Source organism: Gymnoscopelus braueri (assembly GCF_963280865.1).
Source record: "Gymnoscopelus braueri genome assembly, chromosome: 7".
NCBI classification, from domain to species: domain Eukaryota; kingdom Metazoa; phylum Chordata; class Actinopteri; order Myctophiformes; family Myctophidae; genus Gymnoscopelus; species Gymnoscopelus braueri.
Window position 1 is genome coordinate 54,761,234 of NC_137608.1, and position 20,318 is coordinate 54,781,551.

At 41.0% G+C, this 20,318-nt stretch overlaps 2 protein-coding genes across 4 annotated transcripts in view; one reads left to right on the forward strand and one right to left on the reverse strand.

The window, feature by feature from the left end:
* LOC308088127 (H-2 class II histocompatibility antigen, E-S beta chain-like) overlaps positions 1-20,318 on the forward strand; it is a 124,289-nt gene that overhangs the window by 71,610 nt on the left and 32,361 nt on the right. The window lies entirely within an intron of this gene.
* The window catches only part of LOC308088266 (mediator of RNA polymerase II transcription subunit 27-like), a gene marked incomplete at its 5' end in the record, with an annotated part of 16,858 nt that continues 319 nt past the window's right edge, over positions 3,780-20,318 (reverse strand). Inside the window, 9 exons of the mRNA XM_080432667.1 lie at positions 3,780-3,972; positions 4,547-4,624; positions 6,019-6,060; positions 6,815-6,922; positions 7,562-7,655; positions 8,662-8,792; positions 15,164-15,308; positions 15,578-15,597; positions 19,039-19,243. Of these exons, the coding sequence (XP_080288793.1) occupies positions 3,838-3,972; positions 4,547-4,624; positions 6,019-6,060; positions 6,815-6,922; positions 7,562-7,655; positions 8,662-8,792; positions 15,164-15,308; positions 15,578-15,597; positions 19,039-19,243 (958 nt within the window). The 3' untranslated portion in view covers positions 3,780-3,837. The remainder of the gene's footprint in view (positions 3,973-4,546; positions 4,625-6,018; positions 6,061-6,814; positions 6,923-7,561; positions 7,656-8,661; positions 8,793-15,163; positions 15,309-15,577; positions 15,598-19,038; positions 19,244-20,318) is intronic.

Consider the following 20,318-nt stretch of genomic DNA (forward strand, 5'->3'; position numbering starts at 1 on the left):
ATTTGTGTTAAAATGTTTCAAAAATATTCAAAATATTTTACTTTTTTCCCCAATATTTTTTGAAAATGGCAGAACTACAAGCTCACAACATGTTGTGATGTGACACATTGTGAGCTTGTTGATCTGATATTTTCAAATAGCAATGTGGTAAAACTGAGCCTTGTTGCTTCTTTTGGGCTTGTTTTCATAGACATGGCCGCTTGTTTCTTTTGAAAAATCTGGCAACACACTGATTTACACCTGCAGTAGCCTACTAGGGAAGAGGTGAACAGATATTGAATGAAGCATCACACAGAGAAAAACTCAACGGCGCCCCCTGTGAGAGGCAATGGTGGCGCCCTGTAGAAGGCCAGCAATAAGGTGACAGACGCGTCGCATTTTCGGGTCGTTTATTCGTGTCGCGTCACCCCCGCTGTGTAAAGACCTTTTACTCAGGTAAATGTTGAACAATAGACTTTTACTTGTAACAGAGTATTTCTTCATTGTGGTATTGATACTTTTACTTACTTTTTCCACCACTGGTAGAGACACAGAACAACACGTGACGCGTGTATCTACAAACTAACAACGCAACGCTGCTGGTTTTTGTAGATCTGTTCTTTTTGGCAAGTTACACCATCATGCTATGGAGAATAAATGAACCCTTACGTAAGGATTACAACTCGTAAGGGACAATAGATTATTATTTAATATATTTTTTTGTATTACTTGTGTTTTTGTAGGCCACTTTAGGGCATACCAGTTAGGGCCTTTTTGTGGTGCCACATATAGAAAACCCATTAGAGATTTCAGAACATATTTATATAAACTATTTTAAGCCTGGAACCAAGCCATCCAGGCTGCTGGTGAATCATGACCATAAAGCATTTGATTCTGTCAAAAAAGGGTATTTATTAAATATCGTATATAATATATTATAATTATATATTTTTTGACACAGAATCAAATGTCTTATGGTCATGATTCACCAGGAGCCTGGATGGCTTTGGTTCCAGGAACTAATTCCTAAAATTAAATTCCAAACTCACAAGCTGGTGAGCTTGTAGATCTGCTAATTTCACTTTTGATACTATTCTATGATGAAGCAAAAAAGAACTGGGGACCCCCCCACAAATAATCATATTTGAACTGGGGACCCCCCCACAAATAATCATATTTGAACTGGGGACCCCCCCCCCCCCACCCTGATAATCACTTAGAATATAGGAGTTGAGGCATTACATTTTGGGTTGAACAGATAGGCCTACATATTGTGAAAATAGCAGATCTACAAGCACACAACGACTTGCGTTGTAGATCATCTGTTTTCATAATTTTTGCCTTTCCTTTATTATTTGACAATTTGGCCAATGACCAGTTTTTACCAGCTTGCAAAGCATGCTGGTCTTAGAAGAGACTGACCTACTAGTCATCCATGTGTTCGACATATTCGCGACATGTTTTCAATCATTGGCTGTCCTTTAAGCCAATGGGGATACTTTCCCACTTTCCCATACTCTGAACGGGCGGTGTCGTCGTCCCAAGCTATGGTATTAGACACGCCTCTCGCCTCTAGGGGTACTTGCCTCTATGCCTACTACACACGCCTGCCGTCGGTTCGAATCACCGTGGCACAGAGTAATAGTAATATATAGGACAAAATTAAAGAAAAGTACTTGAGTCAATGTACTTAGTTACTTTACGCGAACGGCGTTTTCCTATTTCCTATCGCCGGCTGTGTTGTTGATGGACAACAGACGCCCGCTTATACAGTACTTGAGTCAATGTACTTAGTTACTTTACACCTCCTCTGTGTTGTAGGCAGACAGACAGAGAACATTTTCGCCGACTTTAGACCGGGGGGGGGGGGGGGTCTGAAAGCAAGGTGGTATACATGACTACTCATGTCTTGTTATAGTATAGTTTGTCGATTGCTTTTGATGCATTAATGGTCTTTTTCGTTTTCTTTCTCCTCTTTTTGGAGGTATTCAAAATGTCTTAAAAGTCCTTAAATTGTCACTTCACTGTCATCTGAGGACCTGGCCCACAGGTTGAGAACCACTGGCTCTAATAGACCGAAACGTTGTTATATTCCCATTAAACTTGTATTCTTATATTTGAAGACAGTGGCCCTCATTTATCAATGGAGTGTAAAAAACGGCTTATATTTTTGCCTATATTTCGCCGTGACATTTATCAAGCGATCCTATACAGCCAATCCTAGTGTACATTTGGTCGGAGCTTTGATAAATCTGATGGCTGAAACCGAGCGTCATTTAAATAACACGCCTTCAAATATCCCCGAAACGCCCCGATTTTACGACATGAAGAACCAGAATACGACCAAACATTGTTAAGCCAATAAGAAATGGTTTCTCCCGCCCGCCTGGCTGCCTGTCAAGTCACACACACACACACACACACACACACACACACACACACACACACACACACACACACACACACACACACACACACACACACACACACACAAACCTAACTACTTGCAAGCCGAACTGTCTTTCATGTAAGTAGGCTAGTAGCCTACATGAATGACAGATTATGATACCAATCACATCGCCATCAGTGTTTCCCCTGAATGCATTAAGCAGTGGTGGGCCACCAGCCCTTAAATCAGACCGCTACAGTATGATTTTTTCTGTAAAAAATAAATACAAAAATGCATTGATATAATGCTCAAATGCTCTCAGGCAGTATATTTTCCTAAATCTGGAGACAATTCATATGTAAACTATACAGATTATTACTGTGCACATGTACTATATAAGATGTAAGACTTCGTGTTTGAGCATAAATATGCATTTTGAGAACATTTTGTGCAGTCCTGCCCCACACCTTCAGCTTCTGGCTAGGGGAAACACTGGCCATGAATGGAATACGTTTGTATATTCATTTATTTAACCCATACCGAGCAGTGTGTGTTCGAGTTACACTAAAATAAAGCAGTCATGTAGGCTTCACAACGCCTGGCGATGCGACGCGTTGTGAGCTTGTAGATCTGCCATTTTCAAATAGCCAATGCAGCCAGATCTGCAATCTTATCTGAATGACTGTTAAAGCAGTTTGTTTAAATGAGTTTATAAAATGTTATATTTCCACAGGGATTATTTATTAGTGTGTTAGATTATACATGTTGGAGTGGATACATGTGTTCAGATGCCTGTCAGATGGTGAGACAATGCTGATCCACATGTCTACAATGGAACAAACGGGTTCAGCCAAAGTCAACAACTGCCTCCGACCTGACGTGAGATCTGAGCGTGCGGTACGCTGAAATGAAAGTCAGGATATATTGATAAATGCTGAAAGTTGCTGTGATCTCGCCATACGCCCATTATTTGGTCTGCACCACGTTGATAAATGAGGGCCAGTGTGTTGGTCCTCTCCCCTCTCCTCTCCTCTCATCCCCTCCCCTCCCCTCCCCTCCCCTCTCCTCTCCTCTCCTCTCCTCCCCTCCCCTCCCCTCCCCTCTCCTCCCCTCCCCTCCCCTCCCCTCCCCTCTCCTCTCCTCTCTTACAAAACACTTGAACCTTTTTATCAGCTTGACATTCAAAACAAACTTTATTCATATAAAATGTATGTAAACAAAACAGAGCTAAATTCAACAGAGTAATTTGGTGATTGATTGGATCTTCACTGTCTGTCTGTCTGTCTGTCTGTCTGTCTGTCTGTCTGTCTCCAGTGAGTCATCCAGTCAGTAAAGCAACAGTCAGTAGATAACAGTCAGTAAAGAAACAGTCAGTAAAGAAACAGTCAGTAGATAAACAGTCAGTCAGTAAAGAAACAGTCAGTAGATAAACAGTCAGTAAAGAAACAGTCAGTAAAGAAACAGTCAGTCTACATGCGGCAGGTCTCATGGAAAGCCTCCAGGGTCCTAAAGTCTCTCCATGTTGGAGGAAGTCCATCCTGAAGGAAACGCCCACAGCGCTGACAGGAGCCCTGGAACAACTTGATGTACGACCTCAGCCACGTCTAACACACAACATATACACAATATTACATATGAGTTAAAGTTCTCTACATGTTCACAACACGTCACACTGTCATCATCATCACATCAGCACTATTGATGACACTATTGATGACACTATTGATGACACTATTGATGACACTATTGATGACACTATTGATGACACTATTGATAACACTATTGATAACACTATTGATAGCAGTATTGATAACACTATTGATAGCAGTATTGATAACACTATTGATAACACTATTGATAACACTATTGATAACACTATTGATACTATTGATAACACTATTGATAACACTATTGATAACACTATTGATACTATTGATAACACTATTGATAACACTATTGATAACACTATTGATAACACTATTGATAGCAGTATTGATAACAGTATTGATAACAGTATTGATAACCCACCATGAAGGAGCGGACCACCACATCAGAATGAATGATAACTGATCAGTAGTATTGATAACAGTATTGATAACCCACCATGAAGGAGCGGACCACCACATCAGAATGAATGATAACTGATCAGTAGTATTGATAACAGTATTGATAACCCACCATGAAGGAGCGGACCACCACATCAGGCATCTGGGGCAGCTGGTAGTGGAGGAGAGCTGTGGTAGCGTGGTCCGTAACCTAGCAACAACACAAACGCATTTCACTGAGAGATGATCATATTCTGAACCATTCACCTCAAAAACATTTATATTATTGTCTCCGCCAGGCCGAAAGGCATGGCGAGAGAGTATGTTTTACCCCCTGTCCGTCCGTCCGTCCGTCCGTCCGTCCGTCCGTCCGTGTGTGTGTGTGTGTGTGTGTGTGTGTCCGTCATTCTGTCATTTTGTGTACAGCTAATCTCTGGCACCATTGACTTGATCGCAGCAAAACTGTGCACACACACTCCCTGGATGCCAGAGCAGAACCTCTGCTCCAAATTTTTCACATGGGCCTTTTATAGCGCCACCAGGAGGCCGATTTGTGCTAACACATTTTTGGACAGTACTCCTACAGATTTTGGCCAAAAATCCTGCAAATCGGTACACAGTATCTCTATAGTCATTAATAGAAACAGCTCATTTCAGATGTATCATATTCCACCCTGATTGGCAAAAATTGGCTTTCAAAGTTTGCAGGAGTACTCCGTTTCGAACAAAATGCCTCAAATCGTGAACACAGCATGCAATTTCTGTGAAATTCTGCACACACATTCCCATTAGGCAGAGGAAGAAATGCCATTTGAAAATGTTCAAATCAGCCTCATGGTGGCGCTGTAACAGGCTGATTCGTGTTTTTACCTATAACTGCACCAATCGGTGTAAAACTTTGTATGCACAAAGGCCAAGGAAAAACCAAGGAAAGGCCAAGGAAAAACCTTTGCCCTGCATTTTTCACATTTGCTTTTTATAGCGCCACCAGGAGGCAGACTTATGTAAAACACATTTTTTGATATTAAGCCTTCAAATTTTATCCAAATTTCACGCAAATCGGTACACATGATCTCTATAGTCATGTGATCAAGACGGATCTGTTTGATTTTTCATATTCCATCCTGATTGGCTAACATTGACATGTCATGTTTGCAGAAGTGGCCCGTTTTGAACAAAATGCCGCAAATCATGAACGCAGCGTCCGATTGCGGTGAAACTTTGAATGCACATTTGCACTACGTTGAGGAACAAATGCCACCCTTTTAACATTGGCCTGTTATAGCGCCACCAGCAGGTCAAATTTAGCAAAACACATTTTTAGAACAAAATGCTTCAGTGTCCGATTGCCGTGCACGGCCTAGGAATAAATGGCACCCTTTTCACATTGGCCTATTATAGCGCCACCAGGAGGCCAAAATAAGCTACCTGACCTGGCGGAGACCTGTGCTCCGAGGAGCACTTTTTCTAGTTTTGCTTGTAGATCTGATTTTCATTGTGTGTGTGTGTGTGTGTGTGTGTGTGTGTGTGTGTGTGTGTGTGTGTGTGTGTGTGTGTGTGTGTGTGTGTGTGTGTGTGTGTGTGTGTGTGTGTGTGTGTGTGTACCTTCTGGAACACCAGATGTTGAGATTTGGACCAGATGTCAAGCTGAGAAGAGACAGGCAGGCACACGTTACCATGGAGATCAGATAACCTCTGCCAGTTGCTATGGTTACAGGCAGACAGACAGACAGACAGACAGACAGACAGACAGACAGACAGACAGACAGACAGACAGACAGAGAGGCAGACAGACAGACAGACAGACAGACAGACAGACAGACAGAGAGGCAGACAGACAGACAGACAGACAGACAGACAGACAGACAGACAGACAGACAGACAGACAGACAGACAGACAGACAGACAGAGAGGCAGACAGACAGACAGACAGACAGACAGACAGAGAGAGAGGCAGACAGACAGACAGACAGACGGAGAGGCAGACAGAGAGGCAGACAGACAGACAGACAGACAGACAGACAGACAGACAGACAGACAGACAGACAGACAGACAGACAGACAGACAGGCAGGCAGACAGACAGACAGAGAGGCAGACAGACAGACAGAGAGGCAGACAGACAGACAGAGAGGCAGACAGATAGACAGAGAGGCTGACAGACAGAGAGGCAGACAGACAGACAGACAGACAGACAGACAGACAGACAGACAGACAGACAGACAGACAGACAGATAGGCACACAGACAGACAGACAGACAGAGAGGCAGACAGACAGACAGACAGACAGACAGACAGACAGACAGACAGACAGACAGACAGAGAGGCAGACAGACAGACAGACAGACAGACAGACAGACAGACAGACAGACAGACAGACAGACAGACAGACAGACAGATACCTTTCCATCATCAGAGTAAACGTTTTCATTGTATCCTCTGACGATGGTTCTGTCGATGAACAACGACCTCATCACAACGATGGCCTTCAGCACCTTACCCAGAGTCACCTGGCAGAGAAACAGTTTTACATCATTTTGCAACACTTTACAACACTTTACAGCACCTTACCCAGAGTCACCTGGCAGAGAAACATTTTGCAACACTTTACAACACTTTACAGCACCTTACCCAGTCACCTGGCAGAGAAACAGTTTTACAACACTTTACAACACCTTACCCAGAGTCACCTGGCAGAGAAACAGCATGCATTTATCAGACACTCTTTATCCAGAGTGACTTACAAACAAACAAGGTAAACACATACATAGAATGTAGAGAGACAGTGCATTGTCTCAGTAAACTAAGATCACAGGTAAACAATCAACGGCTATTTTGGCTTCCATAGAAGACATGCTGCTGGCTTATATAGAATCCAAATGACTGAAATCAGTCGAGGCGACTGAGAACTTCAACCCCACGTTGACATGAGAATGTTTGAAAACCACTGGTTTAAACAACATTAGGAAACAAGCCCAAAAAAAACCAACCCACAACTACCAATATTTACTAGCAACTTTACAGAAAAACAAGCCCAAAGTTACTTATAATGTGTGTGTGTGTGTGTGTGTGTGTGTGTGTGTGTGTGTGTGTGTGTGTGTGTGTGTGTGTGTGTGTGTGTGTGTGTGTGTGTGTGTGTGTGCGCGTACCAGCAGTACAGCCGATGTTCCGTTGGGTCTGAACAGTTCGATGGTCATGTCAGGAAACATCCTTCCAATACGAGAGATGACGTCATCCACATACCTACACACACACACACACAAAATATTTATTTATGTCCACAAAAACAGAAGTACAAGAATGTACTAAGGATATAAACACTGCCAGTGCAGTCAGATAATAGGAAAACAGCCAGTTACAAAGTGCATGTAAAGCAGAGCATTGTTACATACAATAATGTTGGCATACATGTCAGACACAGCAGACAACAATCATGGGTAAAGGAAACAACGCCTTCTCCACACACATGCACACACACTATCTATCTATCTATCTATCTATCTGGTTCACTGATCACACCAAACGTGGCACAAACAGTGTTCAGGTCTGGTAAGACAATAGTCACATCAACAAACTGAAATAATTTGCACTCTGATCAGTGAACATTAGGACTGGATTAGAAGGCAGCGTAGTAAAAGTCAATAAGTCTTTTAATATTTTTAAGCTGAGGTTCCATATTCACACAAAGGATTTACATTTGACCTCCTAACTCAACATCTTCTTGGTCAAGGGTCAAATCTTAGAGCGTCAGAGTGCACACACACACACACACACACACACACACACACACACACACACACACACACACACACACACACACACACACACACAGAGGAGGTCGCAATGACATTTTTTTCTTTTTTGGCGGAAGCACAGTGTAACCCTCAGTGATTAGCAACCATCAGGGGAAGCACAGTGTAACCCTCAGTGATTAGCAACCATCAGGGGAAGCACAGTGTAACCCTCAGTGATTAGCAACCATCAGGGGAAGCACAGTGTGACCCTCAGTGATTAGCAACCATCAGGGGAAGCACAGTGTAACCCTCAGTGATTAGTAACCATCAGGGGAAGCACAGTGTAACCCTCAGTGATTAGTAACCATCAGAGGATGGATCACACTGGAGATAAATATTCTGTGACGACTTGAAAAGGTAAGAAAATCCAAAGATCGCTGGCAGTGGTTTTTTTAAGTCTGGCAGTGAAAGAGTTAATAAAGTATTCAATCAATCATAAAAACAGCAGAACTTACTGAGGAGGCAGAACCAGAGTACTGGGCTGGACTTTGGGACGTCTCTTGGCCGACGCTCCCATCTGATTGGCCGATCGTTTGAGTGACTGCTGGTTCAACAAACTGGAGGCGAGGCCAGCGTGGTACTGGAGCTGCAAATGTATTAAAATATAAACTTTCACCTCTGTGCTTGATTAGGAGCCGTCACAATTATTACATTTTTTTTTCATAATAGTCATAATCTTGTCCATGTTGATATTTATAATATCAGTGGTTCTCAAACTTTTTCATGTCAAGGAACCCCAAAATGATATGTATTTGGCAGCGGACCCCCATCTCATCAAAATAATATGTATTTGGCAGCGGACCCCCATCTCAAAATATGTTGTTCCACAAATGACACAGATGTGTTCCTGGTCTTAATGGGTTAAATCATGATGTGGTTCTCTGTTGGTTCCTATTCATGCCTCTATTATATTCCTGAGTCAAGTGTGACACCAAGTGGTTATATTTGGTATGACATGTGTCTGGTAAACCAGTTTGAAGACGTTGACATCAGTTCAACTCAACTAATGCTTAACCTTTGAACCCTGCTGTTCTGTACCAAAAATACACATCTACAGAGCTTGTAGATCAGTTATTTTTCTGTGACGAACACATGGAGTTCGTGCTGTGGACTAAAATAACCACTGCATGTACAGTAACATGTACAGTAACATGTACAGTAACATGTACAGTATCACGTACAGTAACATGTACAGTAACATGTAACAGTTCCTTGATCAGTGGTTCTCAAACTTTCTCAAAATGTCAGGGACCCCCATTACTCTGAGAGTGTACAAATGGGACCAAATGGACCCGTTACAGACCCACGTAAGGGTCCATTTGGAACCCAGCTCAAGGAACCCTGAGGGTCCCTAGGCCCCCCACTTTGAGAGCCACTGTCCTAGATTATGTTTAAATGACACACTGGTATCAGGTCAGTACTCTGTATGGACCGATACGCAAGTTATCGGAATCGGTGTCAAGAAGGAACAAAATGGTATGTGTACATCTCTACATGCCATGTGAATAGGGCTGTCAAACCAATATTCGAAAATATGTATATTCGAATACGAAAATTAATATTCGAATATTTAAAAAAGAAAATATTTTTTTTATTTTTTTTAATGTTTGACAGGGACAATACAAAAAACTCATGTCTCAAGTTATAAAAACAAACAAAAGATATGTTTTACATATCAGCAGATATACAAGCTCATAGCGCGGCACTGAGTGCCGCGCTAAGAGCTTGTAGATCTGCTATTTAAAAAAAAATCTTGTACATTTGTGCATGTGTTTGAATATATATATATATATATATATATTTTAAGCAAACATTTTTAACTCAAATCTTTGCTTCTGGGGGTCCCTGGCAACAAAACATTTTCAGATGGTGGTCCGCGGCCAAATGTACATCAATTTAGGGGTCCTTGGCATGAAAAAGGTTGAAAACCACTGCTCTAAACCTTGATGGCTGTTCAATAACCCACAAACCAACAGTCAGAAGTTTAGGAGTAGTTTTTGACCCATCCCTATCCTTCACACACCATATTAAAAGCATCACAAAATCTGCCTTCTTCCATCTGCACAACATAGACAAAATGTGTCCAATACTCTCTCTTCAACAAAGCCAAAATGTGTCCAATACTCTCTCTTCAACAAAGCCAAAATGTGTCCAATACTCTCTCTTCCCGATGCCGAAACCCTGGTCCACGCTTTCATCACTTCAACAATAGATTACTGTAATGCCCTCTTCTCCGGTTTACCATCAACAGCAACAAATGGCCTTTAGACTAATCCAAAATGCAACAGCTATAGAGCACTGAAGTCTGACGTAATTTACTCATTCTTCCTGGGTCGCGGTCCCCCCCCCCCCCCCATTCCCATAGACGTGTTTAAAGATGGAGTGCCATGATATTTTTCAACCCTAAAACCTGATCATAAGGTATTATTATTATGTAAGGATTTTTTTCAAAAAAAAAAGAAGTGTACAGTAAGTGTTAAAATGTTGTTTTTATGTAGACACACCCACCAGTTCATTAAGTATACCTGGTTTCACTTGGCACCACCCATCTAATCCAGTCCCTCCGCCTCCTCCTATAAGACCACCCACCTGTCCTAGTCCTTCCCCCTTATCACTAAAGGACTGCCCATGGTTCTGCCCATTTGTTTACAAAATGGCAGGAGGACAAATTGGACAAATACAGCCATACGTTTGAACCTGAATCTGGTTCAGATGAGGAGGAAGAAGAAGAACTACTCCATAACCGGAAAGCCTCATCAACCCTTTGCTCAAATCCCAAATGCTCATGTGTGCAACGGATAAATAAAAGGCTTAAATTAAAGGACAACTTAGTTTTTTTTTACAACCAAGGTTTATATTTTAGCTTGTAATTAAAGTAAATAAAAGATGAGTGTTATTTCTTTTTCATTTACTGCTTTCTATAGTTTTAGCAATTTTCGCGATCTTTTTTACAGTGGGCGGGGGCATTCTGTCCTGTGGCTAAATATGCCTTTTTTACACAATAAAAAAGGTATGGTGGTCTTTGATGGCCAGATGTGAGTTATTGGGGGCTAGAAGAGTTACTGTAAATAATAATAAAGAAAAAGCCGGGTTATTGTGTAAAAAAATACATATTTAGCCACCGGACAGAATGCCTCCGCCCACTGTAAAAAAAGATCGCAAAAATTGCTAAAACTATAGAAAGCAGTACATTAAAAAAATTTAACACACATCTTTTATTTACTTTAATTACAATCTAAAACATAAACCTTGGTTGTAAAAAACTAAAGTTGTCCTTTCAACAGAACCATCAGTTGTCATACATTCTTACAGATGTGCCATGGTGATGTTCAATATCCTGTGATCCAAGTAGAACTTTATCTTACAATGACTATGGTATCCATTACATCAGTGACATTATTTATAGCATCACTGCACACATTTTACTATCATTACAATGCATTTGTATTCCTTCAACCTGACATTCCCATTTAAATGGGCTATGCATTCTTTCCATACATCCCCAAAATGGAAATATAAAATACAGTATATTACAGTAGGCATATGCATATAAAACGTCTGATGCTCTCATAATGTATTCAGAGCCATTTCCACCTTGATAATACACTTCTGTTTGCAGAGGCACAGATAATTCGTCTCTTTTTTATTATATTGACAAACAATCACGCTATGTATCTAATCCAACTGAACTAGCTCTAGCGACCCTAACGTTGGCTGAGACTGTATGACTCGAGTTGGTCCCGCCCGCGTCGGTATGTTCTGCCGATTTAATGTAAATGTTTTACCTTCTGAACATCGTATGAAAAATCTAAAGCTAGGCGCCGTAACCTATATATGTCTGTTGTTCCGACGGCGTGAAACAACGCATCGATGGGCTCAAACAACCGTTTAAAACCTTAGTTTGTTGGCAGCCTGCGTTGAATTAACATGGAGGCTCGTCCCTGATCTAACTCTACGCCATGTTAAACGGCGATGCGCGTTCACGACCAGCACTGTCTCTGCACGTTGAATTCAACGCAGAGTCGCAGACCGGCACAAAACCCCGGTTTAAAAGGTTGTTTCAACCCATCCATTAATTTCTTCACACCGTCGTAACAACAGACGACTGTAGGTTACCGCGACTACCGTTACATTTTCCATACGATGTTCAGAAGCGATCTTATTGACGCTGAACTAAATCCCACAACTAAACGGTGGGGGAGGTCACAGACACAAGGCTATGTCAAACCGATTCATGCTCCTAAATCATTTTATTGGGGCTGGCGGATGTTTTAATTTACCGGTAACGCTCCTGAGGTGCTGCTTTCTGTGTCTCCAGGATCAATCGTCGGAATATAACCTGGCTTCAGTACTTTCCTGTTTGCAAATCCCATATTGACTTGCACTAAGTTGGTGAAGCACAGAAGCAGTCATCAACAAAATGGGAACTACACACCCGAAGCCTGGTAGAGGGGGCTGAGGGAATACTCCTGTCTTTATAAATGAAATTAAGCCATTGATCACGTTTGTCCGTGTCAATGGGCAAAGTGTGAAACGACTGTTTGATAGCTGTCACACAGCATTTAGGCACAGAACAACCTGCCATGGTCACACACGTGTGTTTGAGGTAGCTCCGCCCACAAAAGGTTGTAGTATAAATGACAATGATAATGAGGGGAGGTGCGGTGGGTGGGTATGGGCATTGTTACGTCAGTATGTCGCTGTTTTTGGATTGGCACGTTTGACTCTCAAGGTTTCAGCCTACAGGAAAAAACTCCAAATAGTCAGAGAAGTCATGAAACACCATAAAACCACCAGCGGGGGCCTTAATGAAGTTCTATCAACCTCATAGACACATGAAAAACAGAAAAAGTGCAAAAACATGGCACCACCTCTTTAATATTGCGTCAAATAAGAACTGTGTTCCAAAAATAAACAAATGATCCCGGCGAAATTGACTCTTACGGATATGAAGCATCAACTGACGGTGAGAAAACGCTAATGTTACTTCCGCCAAATTAGTTACATTTTCGCCAGAAAGTTTCAGTCAATCAAATATGATTGACTGAATATCATAAACGATACTGACAATATCGCTCGAGACAGTTTGTTTATTTTTGGACCACAATTCTTATATAAGACCATTCTATGATGAGTGATGAACCAATGTTATTCTCCATAGAGAAATTACTTCCGCAACGCAGGGGATGAACGAGTAACGTCAGGACTTCTGTACTCTATAGAATACTAACCAGAACAAGGAAATACGATCACATCACACCAACACTCATAGCACTACACTGGCTGCAGATACAGGCCAGAGCCCACTTCAAGGTACCTATAAAGCCTTAAATAGACTTGCTCCATCCTACATGTCCAGTCTAATAAACCCTTATATCCCTGGACGTCCACTACGCTCCCAGGATGCTGGTCTCGTCACAGTCACAGCACATAATAATAGAACAGTTGGGGGCAGAGCATTCACACATGGTGCCCCCTGTCTCTGGAAGGCTCTCCCTACAGCTGTTAGAGATGCCGACTCTTTGGGCATTTTTTAATCTAGGCTAAAAACCCATCTTTTTTTCCCTGCATTCTGGTTCCCCTAGTTTTATTCCAGGAGGGCACCTCTCCTTGCCCTGTGTTTTTTAACATAGAGTACAGAAGTCCTGACGTCACTCGTTCATCCACTGGGTCGTAAAGTAATTTCTCTATGGAGAACAACATTGTGTCATCTTAGGTAAGTCTTATGTAAGAATTGTGGTCCAAAAATAAACAAACTGTCTCTGCGATATTGTCAGGGAGGCTCTGTATCGTTTATGATAGTCAGTCACTTATATTTGATACAGTCTGTTTCTGGAGAAAATGTAACTAATTCGGCTGAAGTAACATTATCGTTTTCTCACCGTCAGTTGATGCTTCATATCCGTAAGAGTAAAACCGCCGGGTCATTAGTTTATTGTTGGAACACAGTTCTTATTTGACGAGATATGAAACACGTCTATGGGGATTCAGAACGGGGGGAAAAAAAACGTGACCCAGGTAGGATGTGTAAATGACGTCAGACTTCGGTGCTCTATTGTTCAAATTGTCCTTTCTTTTTTTTTCAGCCAAATCTGTAATTTTTTTCTGCACTGCCTGAGCCGTGCACGGCCTGAGCCGTGCACTGCCACATGGTAATTGTTTGACCATGCGTGTGGGCACTTTTTACTATGTTTCTTTTTTTTGTATGACCTGTTGTGAAGTGCACAGAGACCCCATGGGGTGATGTTGCAATATAAATAAATAAGAAACTGAATGTGACACTTTTAACTTTTCAATTCATTCATGTTTTGTTTGGTCAAGAGCAGAGTCCTCTATAGCAGGGGTCTACAACGTTTTTCAGGCCAAGGACCCCCTAGCTGAGAAAGAGATGAAGCAGGGACCCCCTCTATATTGTGTTTCAGATTAAATTATTACTATATATTTTTACTTGGTTTGCTCTTTTTTCCCTCTACACCTATACCTCTTTGCAAAAATAGCAGATCTACAAGCTCACAACGCCTCGCAGTGCGAGGCGTTGTGAGCTTGTAGATCTGCTATTTTCAGCTAATGTTCCCCTCAGAAAAAGGAATTCTAGGGTTCAAGTGGCTAATGTAAAAAAAGAAAAGTTTCTATCACACAAACATTTGGCTGACCCCCTATAGTAGCTCTGAGGACCCCCTATAGTAGCTCTGAGGACCCCCTAGGGGTCCCGGACCCCCTGTTTTCTTTTCCTTGAAAATAACAAAAGGCAGAAAATACTGTATCAAAACCCAACCGAAAACGTGACCCAAAAACCGAGGTTTGAACCAAACCGTGGGCTAGCTGAACCGTTGCACCCCTAGTGTGTGTGTGTGTGTGTGTGTGTGTGTGTGTGTGTGTGTGTGTGTGTGTGTGTGTGTGTGTGTGTGTGTGTGTGTGTGTGTGTGTGTGTGTGTGTGTGTGTGTGTGTGTGTCTACCTTGTTGGACCACTTGTAGGCCTGCAGTAGCTGGGAGTAGAGGGGGGTCTTGTCCTGAACGGGGTCCAGACTCAACAGGCCGCTGTTATGAAGAGGATGAGACTCTGACGGACGACCTACGAGACCACTCAGCCTGTCCAGCTCACTACACACACACACACACACACACACACACACACACACACACACACACACACACACACACACACACACACACACACACACACACACACACACACACACACACACACACACACACACACACACACACACACACACACACACACACACACACACACACAAAAGAAACAGAATGTTATTTAGATAGCATGTTGTTCAGCACGTTATGTGATTATTATTTATATTGCTACTGTCCTGCTAAATAGTTAAATAGTAAACAACAACAACATTGACTTGAGGTCTCTGTTCACAGCCTGCAGATATCTTATAGTTTATGTATATAATTAATGTATAGCCTATAATTATATGTATAGCGTTATATGTAAGCCTGCACGATATTAGGAAGCATGCGATATAAAAATGCAGTACATAGTTTGAATGTCCTTTTGCTTCAGGTACATTTTTGCAGACTAAAGACATCTCACACAAGAGATTTAAACAAATATCTAGCCTACCAAAAGGCAATATAATGACTTTCAGCTGCATTATTGCACGCAGCCTAAATGCAATAATAATATTAGGCCTGCCGCCATTCCGGATGGAAAATAAATTTGTCCTTTTGGTTTTGGAGAAGTAGAAGTCAGTTTCATGAGGGGCTACAGTGGGAAGTACTTGAATATCAACAGAAAATGTTCAGTTGGACACACGCACGCACGCACGCACGCACGCACTCACTCCTCCACACACACAAACTGCCTAGAACAGCAGAAACAGAGAAATATTTAGCAAGTTGTTTGGCTTTGCTTTTTGTCATGCCAGCGATTGTTAGGCCGTGGTCAGCTTATATACATGGCCCAGGCATACACACACACACACACACACACACACACACACACACACACACACACACACACACACACACACACACACACACACACACACACACACACACACACACACACACACACACACACACACACACACACACACACACACACACACACACACACACACACACACACACACACACACACACACAAACTTTTACCTCAATTTCAGCTGATTATCTTTGAAGTGAAAAATGCGCATACAGGCACTTAACGAGCCATCATTAACCTAATGTTACATGAAAATATCCACAGAGACATGATGACATCCTACTAATCTAATAGCAACCCACATGGATTTTAGTTTGGTCAATTCCAGATGACAAACGCAACAGCTTGGTCACATACAAAGGTTAGTATATTTGAGATACAGTATTAATGAGCATTCCAGTCTATCCAAGGCGAGAGAGAGTGTGTGTGTGTGTGTGTGTGTGTGTGTGTGTGTGTGTGTGTGTGTGTGTGTGTGTGTGTGTGTGTGTGTGTGTGTGTGTGTGTGTGCCTTAGCCTGGTGACTTGAGTTTAGTGTGTGTGAGAGTGAGAGGGTCCGGGGAGGAGCGGCTGCACTCATCTTGATTTATACTTCTCTATCACACGGTGCTTTACCGATGTTTTTTTTAATCAGCGACTAGACATAATAATATGCCCAGGGGTGCACATAACTGGTGCGCAGGCGCCCCCCCCCCCGTTGAGAAAACGGAACCAGACCTTTTATTTACCATTTATTTGGCGCGCACCAAGTGACATCTCCAGGTGCTCATCTGAGAACTAGACCAAAAAAGTTATGTGCACCCCTATCAATACATCTTCATCAGGTCATACCATGAAGAGACCACACACAGCTTAAATTATTTGTATGAGCTCTTGTCTTATTGGATCTTGTTTATTTGATACACTTATTTGTTTTAGCTCTTGTGCATTTGATTTTCCTATGTGTCTCATCTGTTTGAGAAAGTAGGTAGCTGATATATTGCACTTTTACCTTAGCGCTAGGTATACTCTTAGTTGCTTGTTTTAGAATAGAATGCACTTCAGACTTCTGGTGATTAGTAGTTTCGTTCCCAAGGACCCCCAAAATGATATGTATTTGGCCTCAGACCCCCCATTTCAAAATATGTTGTTCCATGGACCCCCAGAAGCAAAGATTCAAGTTAAAAATGTTCCCTTTAAAAATATATATTCAAATATTCAAATATTTTCACAAATTTTTACTGAGGTTAAGGTTAGGAATAAGGTTAGGTTTAGACATAGTTTTACTGAGGTTACGTTTAGGAATAAGGTTAGGTTTAGACATAGTTTTACTGAGGTTACGTTTAGGAATAAGGTTAGGTTTAGACATAGTTTTATAAGTTACGTTTAGGAATAAGGTTAGGTTTAGACATAGTTTTATTGAGGTTAAGGTTAGGAATAAGGTTAGGTTTAGACATAGTTTTACTGAGGTTACGTTTAGGAATAAGGTTAGGTTTAGACATAGTTTTACTGAGGTTACGTTTAGGAATAAGGTTAGGTTTAGACATAGTTTTATAGGTTACGTTTAGGAATAAGGTTAGGTTTAGACATAGTTTTACTGAGGTTATGTTTAGGAATAAGGTTAGGTTTAGACATAGTTTTACTGAGGTTATGTTTAGGAATAAGGTTAGGTTTAGACATAGTTTTACTGAGGTTACGTTTAGGAATAAGGTTAGGTTTAGACATAGTTTTACTGAGGTTAAGGTTAGGAATAAGGTTAGGTTTAGACATAGTTTTACTGAGGTTACGTTTAGGAATAAGGTTAGGTTTAGACATAGTTTTACTGAGGTTACGTTTAGGAATAAGGTTAGGTTTAGACATAGTTTTACTGAGGTTACGTTTAGGAATAAGGTTAGGTTTAGACATAGTTTTACTGAGGTTACGTTTAGGAATAAGGTTAGGTTTAGACATAGTTTTATTGAGGTTAAGGTTAGGAATAAGGTTAGGTTTAGACATAGTTTTACTGAGGTTATGTTTAGGAATAAGGTTAGGTTTAGACATAGTTTTACTGACGTTATGTTTAGGAATAAGGTTTGGTTTAGACATAGTTTTACTGAGGTTATGTTTAGGAATAAGGTTAGGTTTAGACATAGTTTTACTGAGGTTAAGGTTAGGAATAAGGTTAGGTTTAGACATAGTTTTACTGAGGTTAAGGTTAGGAATAAGGTTAGGTTTAGACATAGTTTTACTGAGGTTATGTTTAGGAATAAGGTTAGGTTTAGACATAGTTTTACTGAGGTTACGTTTAGGAATAAGGTTAGGTTTAAACATAGTTTTACTGAGGTTATGTTTAGGAATAAGGTTAGGTTTAGACATAGTTTTACTGAGGTTATGTTTAGGAATAAGGTTAGGTTTAGACATAGTCAGTGGTGGAAGAAGTACTCAGATATTTTACTGAAGTAAAAGTAGCAATACCATAATATAAAAATACTCTGTTACAAGTAAAAGGCCTGTGTTCAAAATGTTACTTGAGTAAAAGTACATAAGTATTGGCATCAAAATAAAATTAAAGTTCCCAAAGTAAAAGTACTAAAATGTTTGAAAATAGCAGATCTACAAGCTGACAACGCGTCGCGACGCGACGCGTTGTGAGCTTGTAGATCTGCTATTTTCAAATAGCCTAGGTACAGTATAAAATAGGGCTGAAGTAGTTAATGCATGTTTTATAATATAATAATGTATTTCTGCAAAGTAACTAGTAACTAAAGTTTTCAAATACGTTTAGAAATACTTGGTGACGAGTCTGACGACCGTTCCAAGGTCACCGGATTTGACCCGGGACGAGTGTGTTTTGGGAGCGAGTGTTCTTGTATTCGTCCTAAAAACAACAACAACAACAACAATATAATAACAATAACACACTGTACCTCCGGACATCTCCAGAGATGAAGGTGAAGGTAAGGGCGTGGCCACCAGGTGGGCGGTGCCACGGCTCCGGTTGGAGATCCGGTGATGTCTGAGGAACAACCCACTGGAGTGGAGTCTGAGCGCCCCTTCATCATCCTCATCATCATCCTCCTCCTCCTCAGAGCTCCTCAGATGCACACAGATGAAGATGCTTCTTTTACTAGAGCAGAAAAAACACATCAGTATCACCATTATTTATAACCTTTTCCTCCATTACCATTAAACAGTTAAATAAATAAATAGCAAAAATAGGGCTTGTATATCCACTATTTTCTCCATTTATGTATGGCACCATTGTAAAACAGAAAATAATTAATTTGAACACTTGTGTTTTTATTTTACATTATTCTGGGGCTGTGTGATGCACATATCTCAATATGTATGCCAAATATCTCAATAGCTATACAATATGTATAACAATATATTTAAATTCCAGACATCTTGTGTTGTTTATAGCAACTAAAGACAGTTGCTTCCTACTCAAACGTACTTGCCCCATCTGAACATGTTTAGTGCCAGGGAGCCCCATATACTACATTTGTGTTGTTACAATGTTTCAAATATTACACATTTTATTTCAACATTTGTTTCTAAAATAGCAGATGTATACAGTGTGTAGGTTTAAATGTCTCATGTGGCCTATAAACTACATTAGTAGCTTATTTTCATAGTCCTGGATGCTTATTTCTCTCACTAAATCACCACTGCTTGGTGGTGTAAAAAGTACTCCAGTACTGAAACATAATAACATAAACATAAATAACATCACTCTGACACATGACAGTCATATCATGACAGTCATGAAGGAACTTCAACCTGGTTTTGTCTCTTTCTCCATTTACAACCCGTACATCTACATAAACGTTCACATTTACAATATAAAGTGCTGACCTCATGGCCACGGATGTTAACATTATGTACGGGCCCTCAGAAGTACCCGTATCTTACGTATTGTTTAATAAAAAGCATTTTAATCCGATTGGTGGCCATTTTCTCGATGTGCTTTCAACTACGCGCACCTATCGGTTGGGAGGTGTACTGCACTCTGATACATTATAACTCGATGAGAAAATGGCCACCGATCGGATTAAAATGCTTTTTATTGAACAATACTGGAGATACGGGTACTTATAAGGACCCGTACATAGTTGTAACATCCATGACCATGAGGTAAACACTTTATATTAAAAATATGAACGTTTATGTAGATGTACGGACTGTTAATGGAGAAAGTG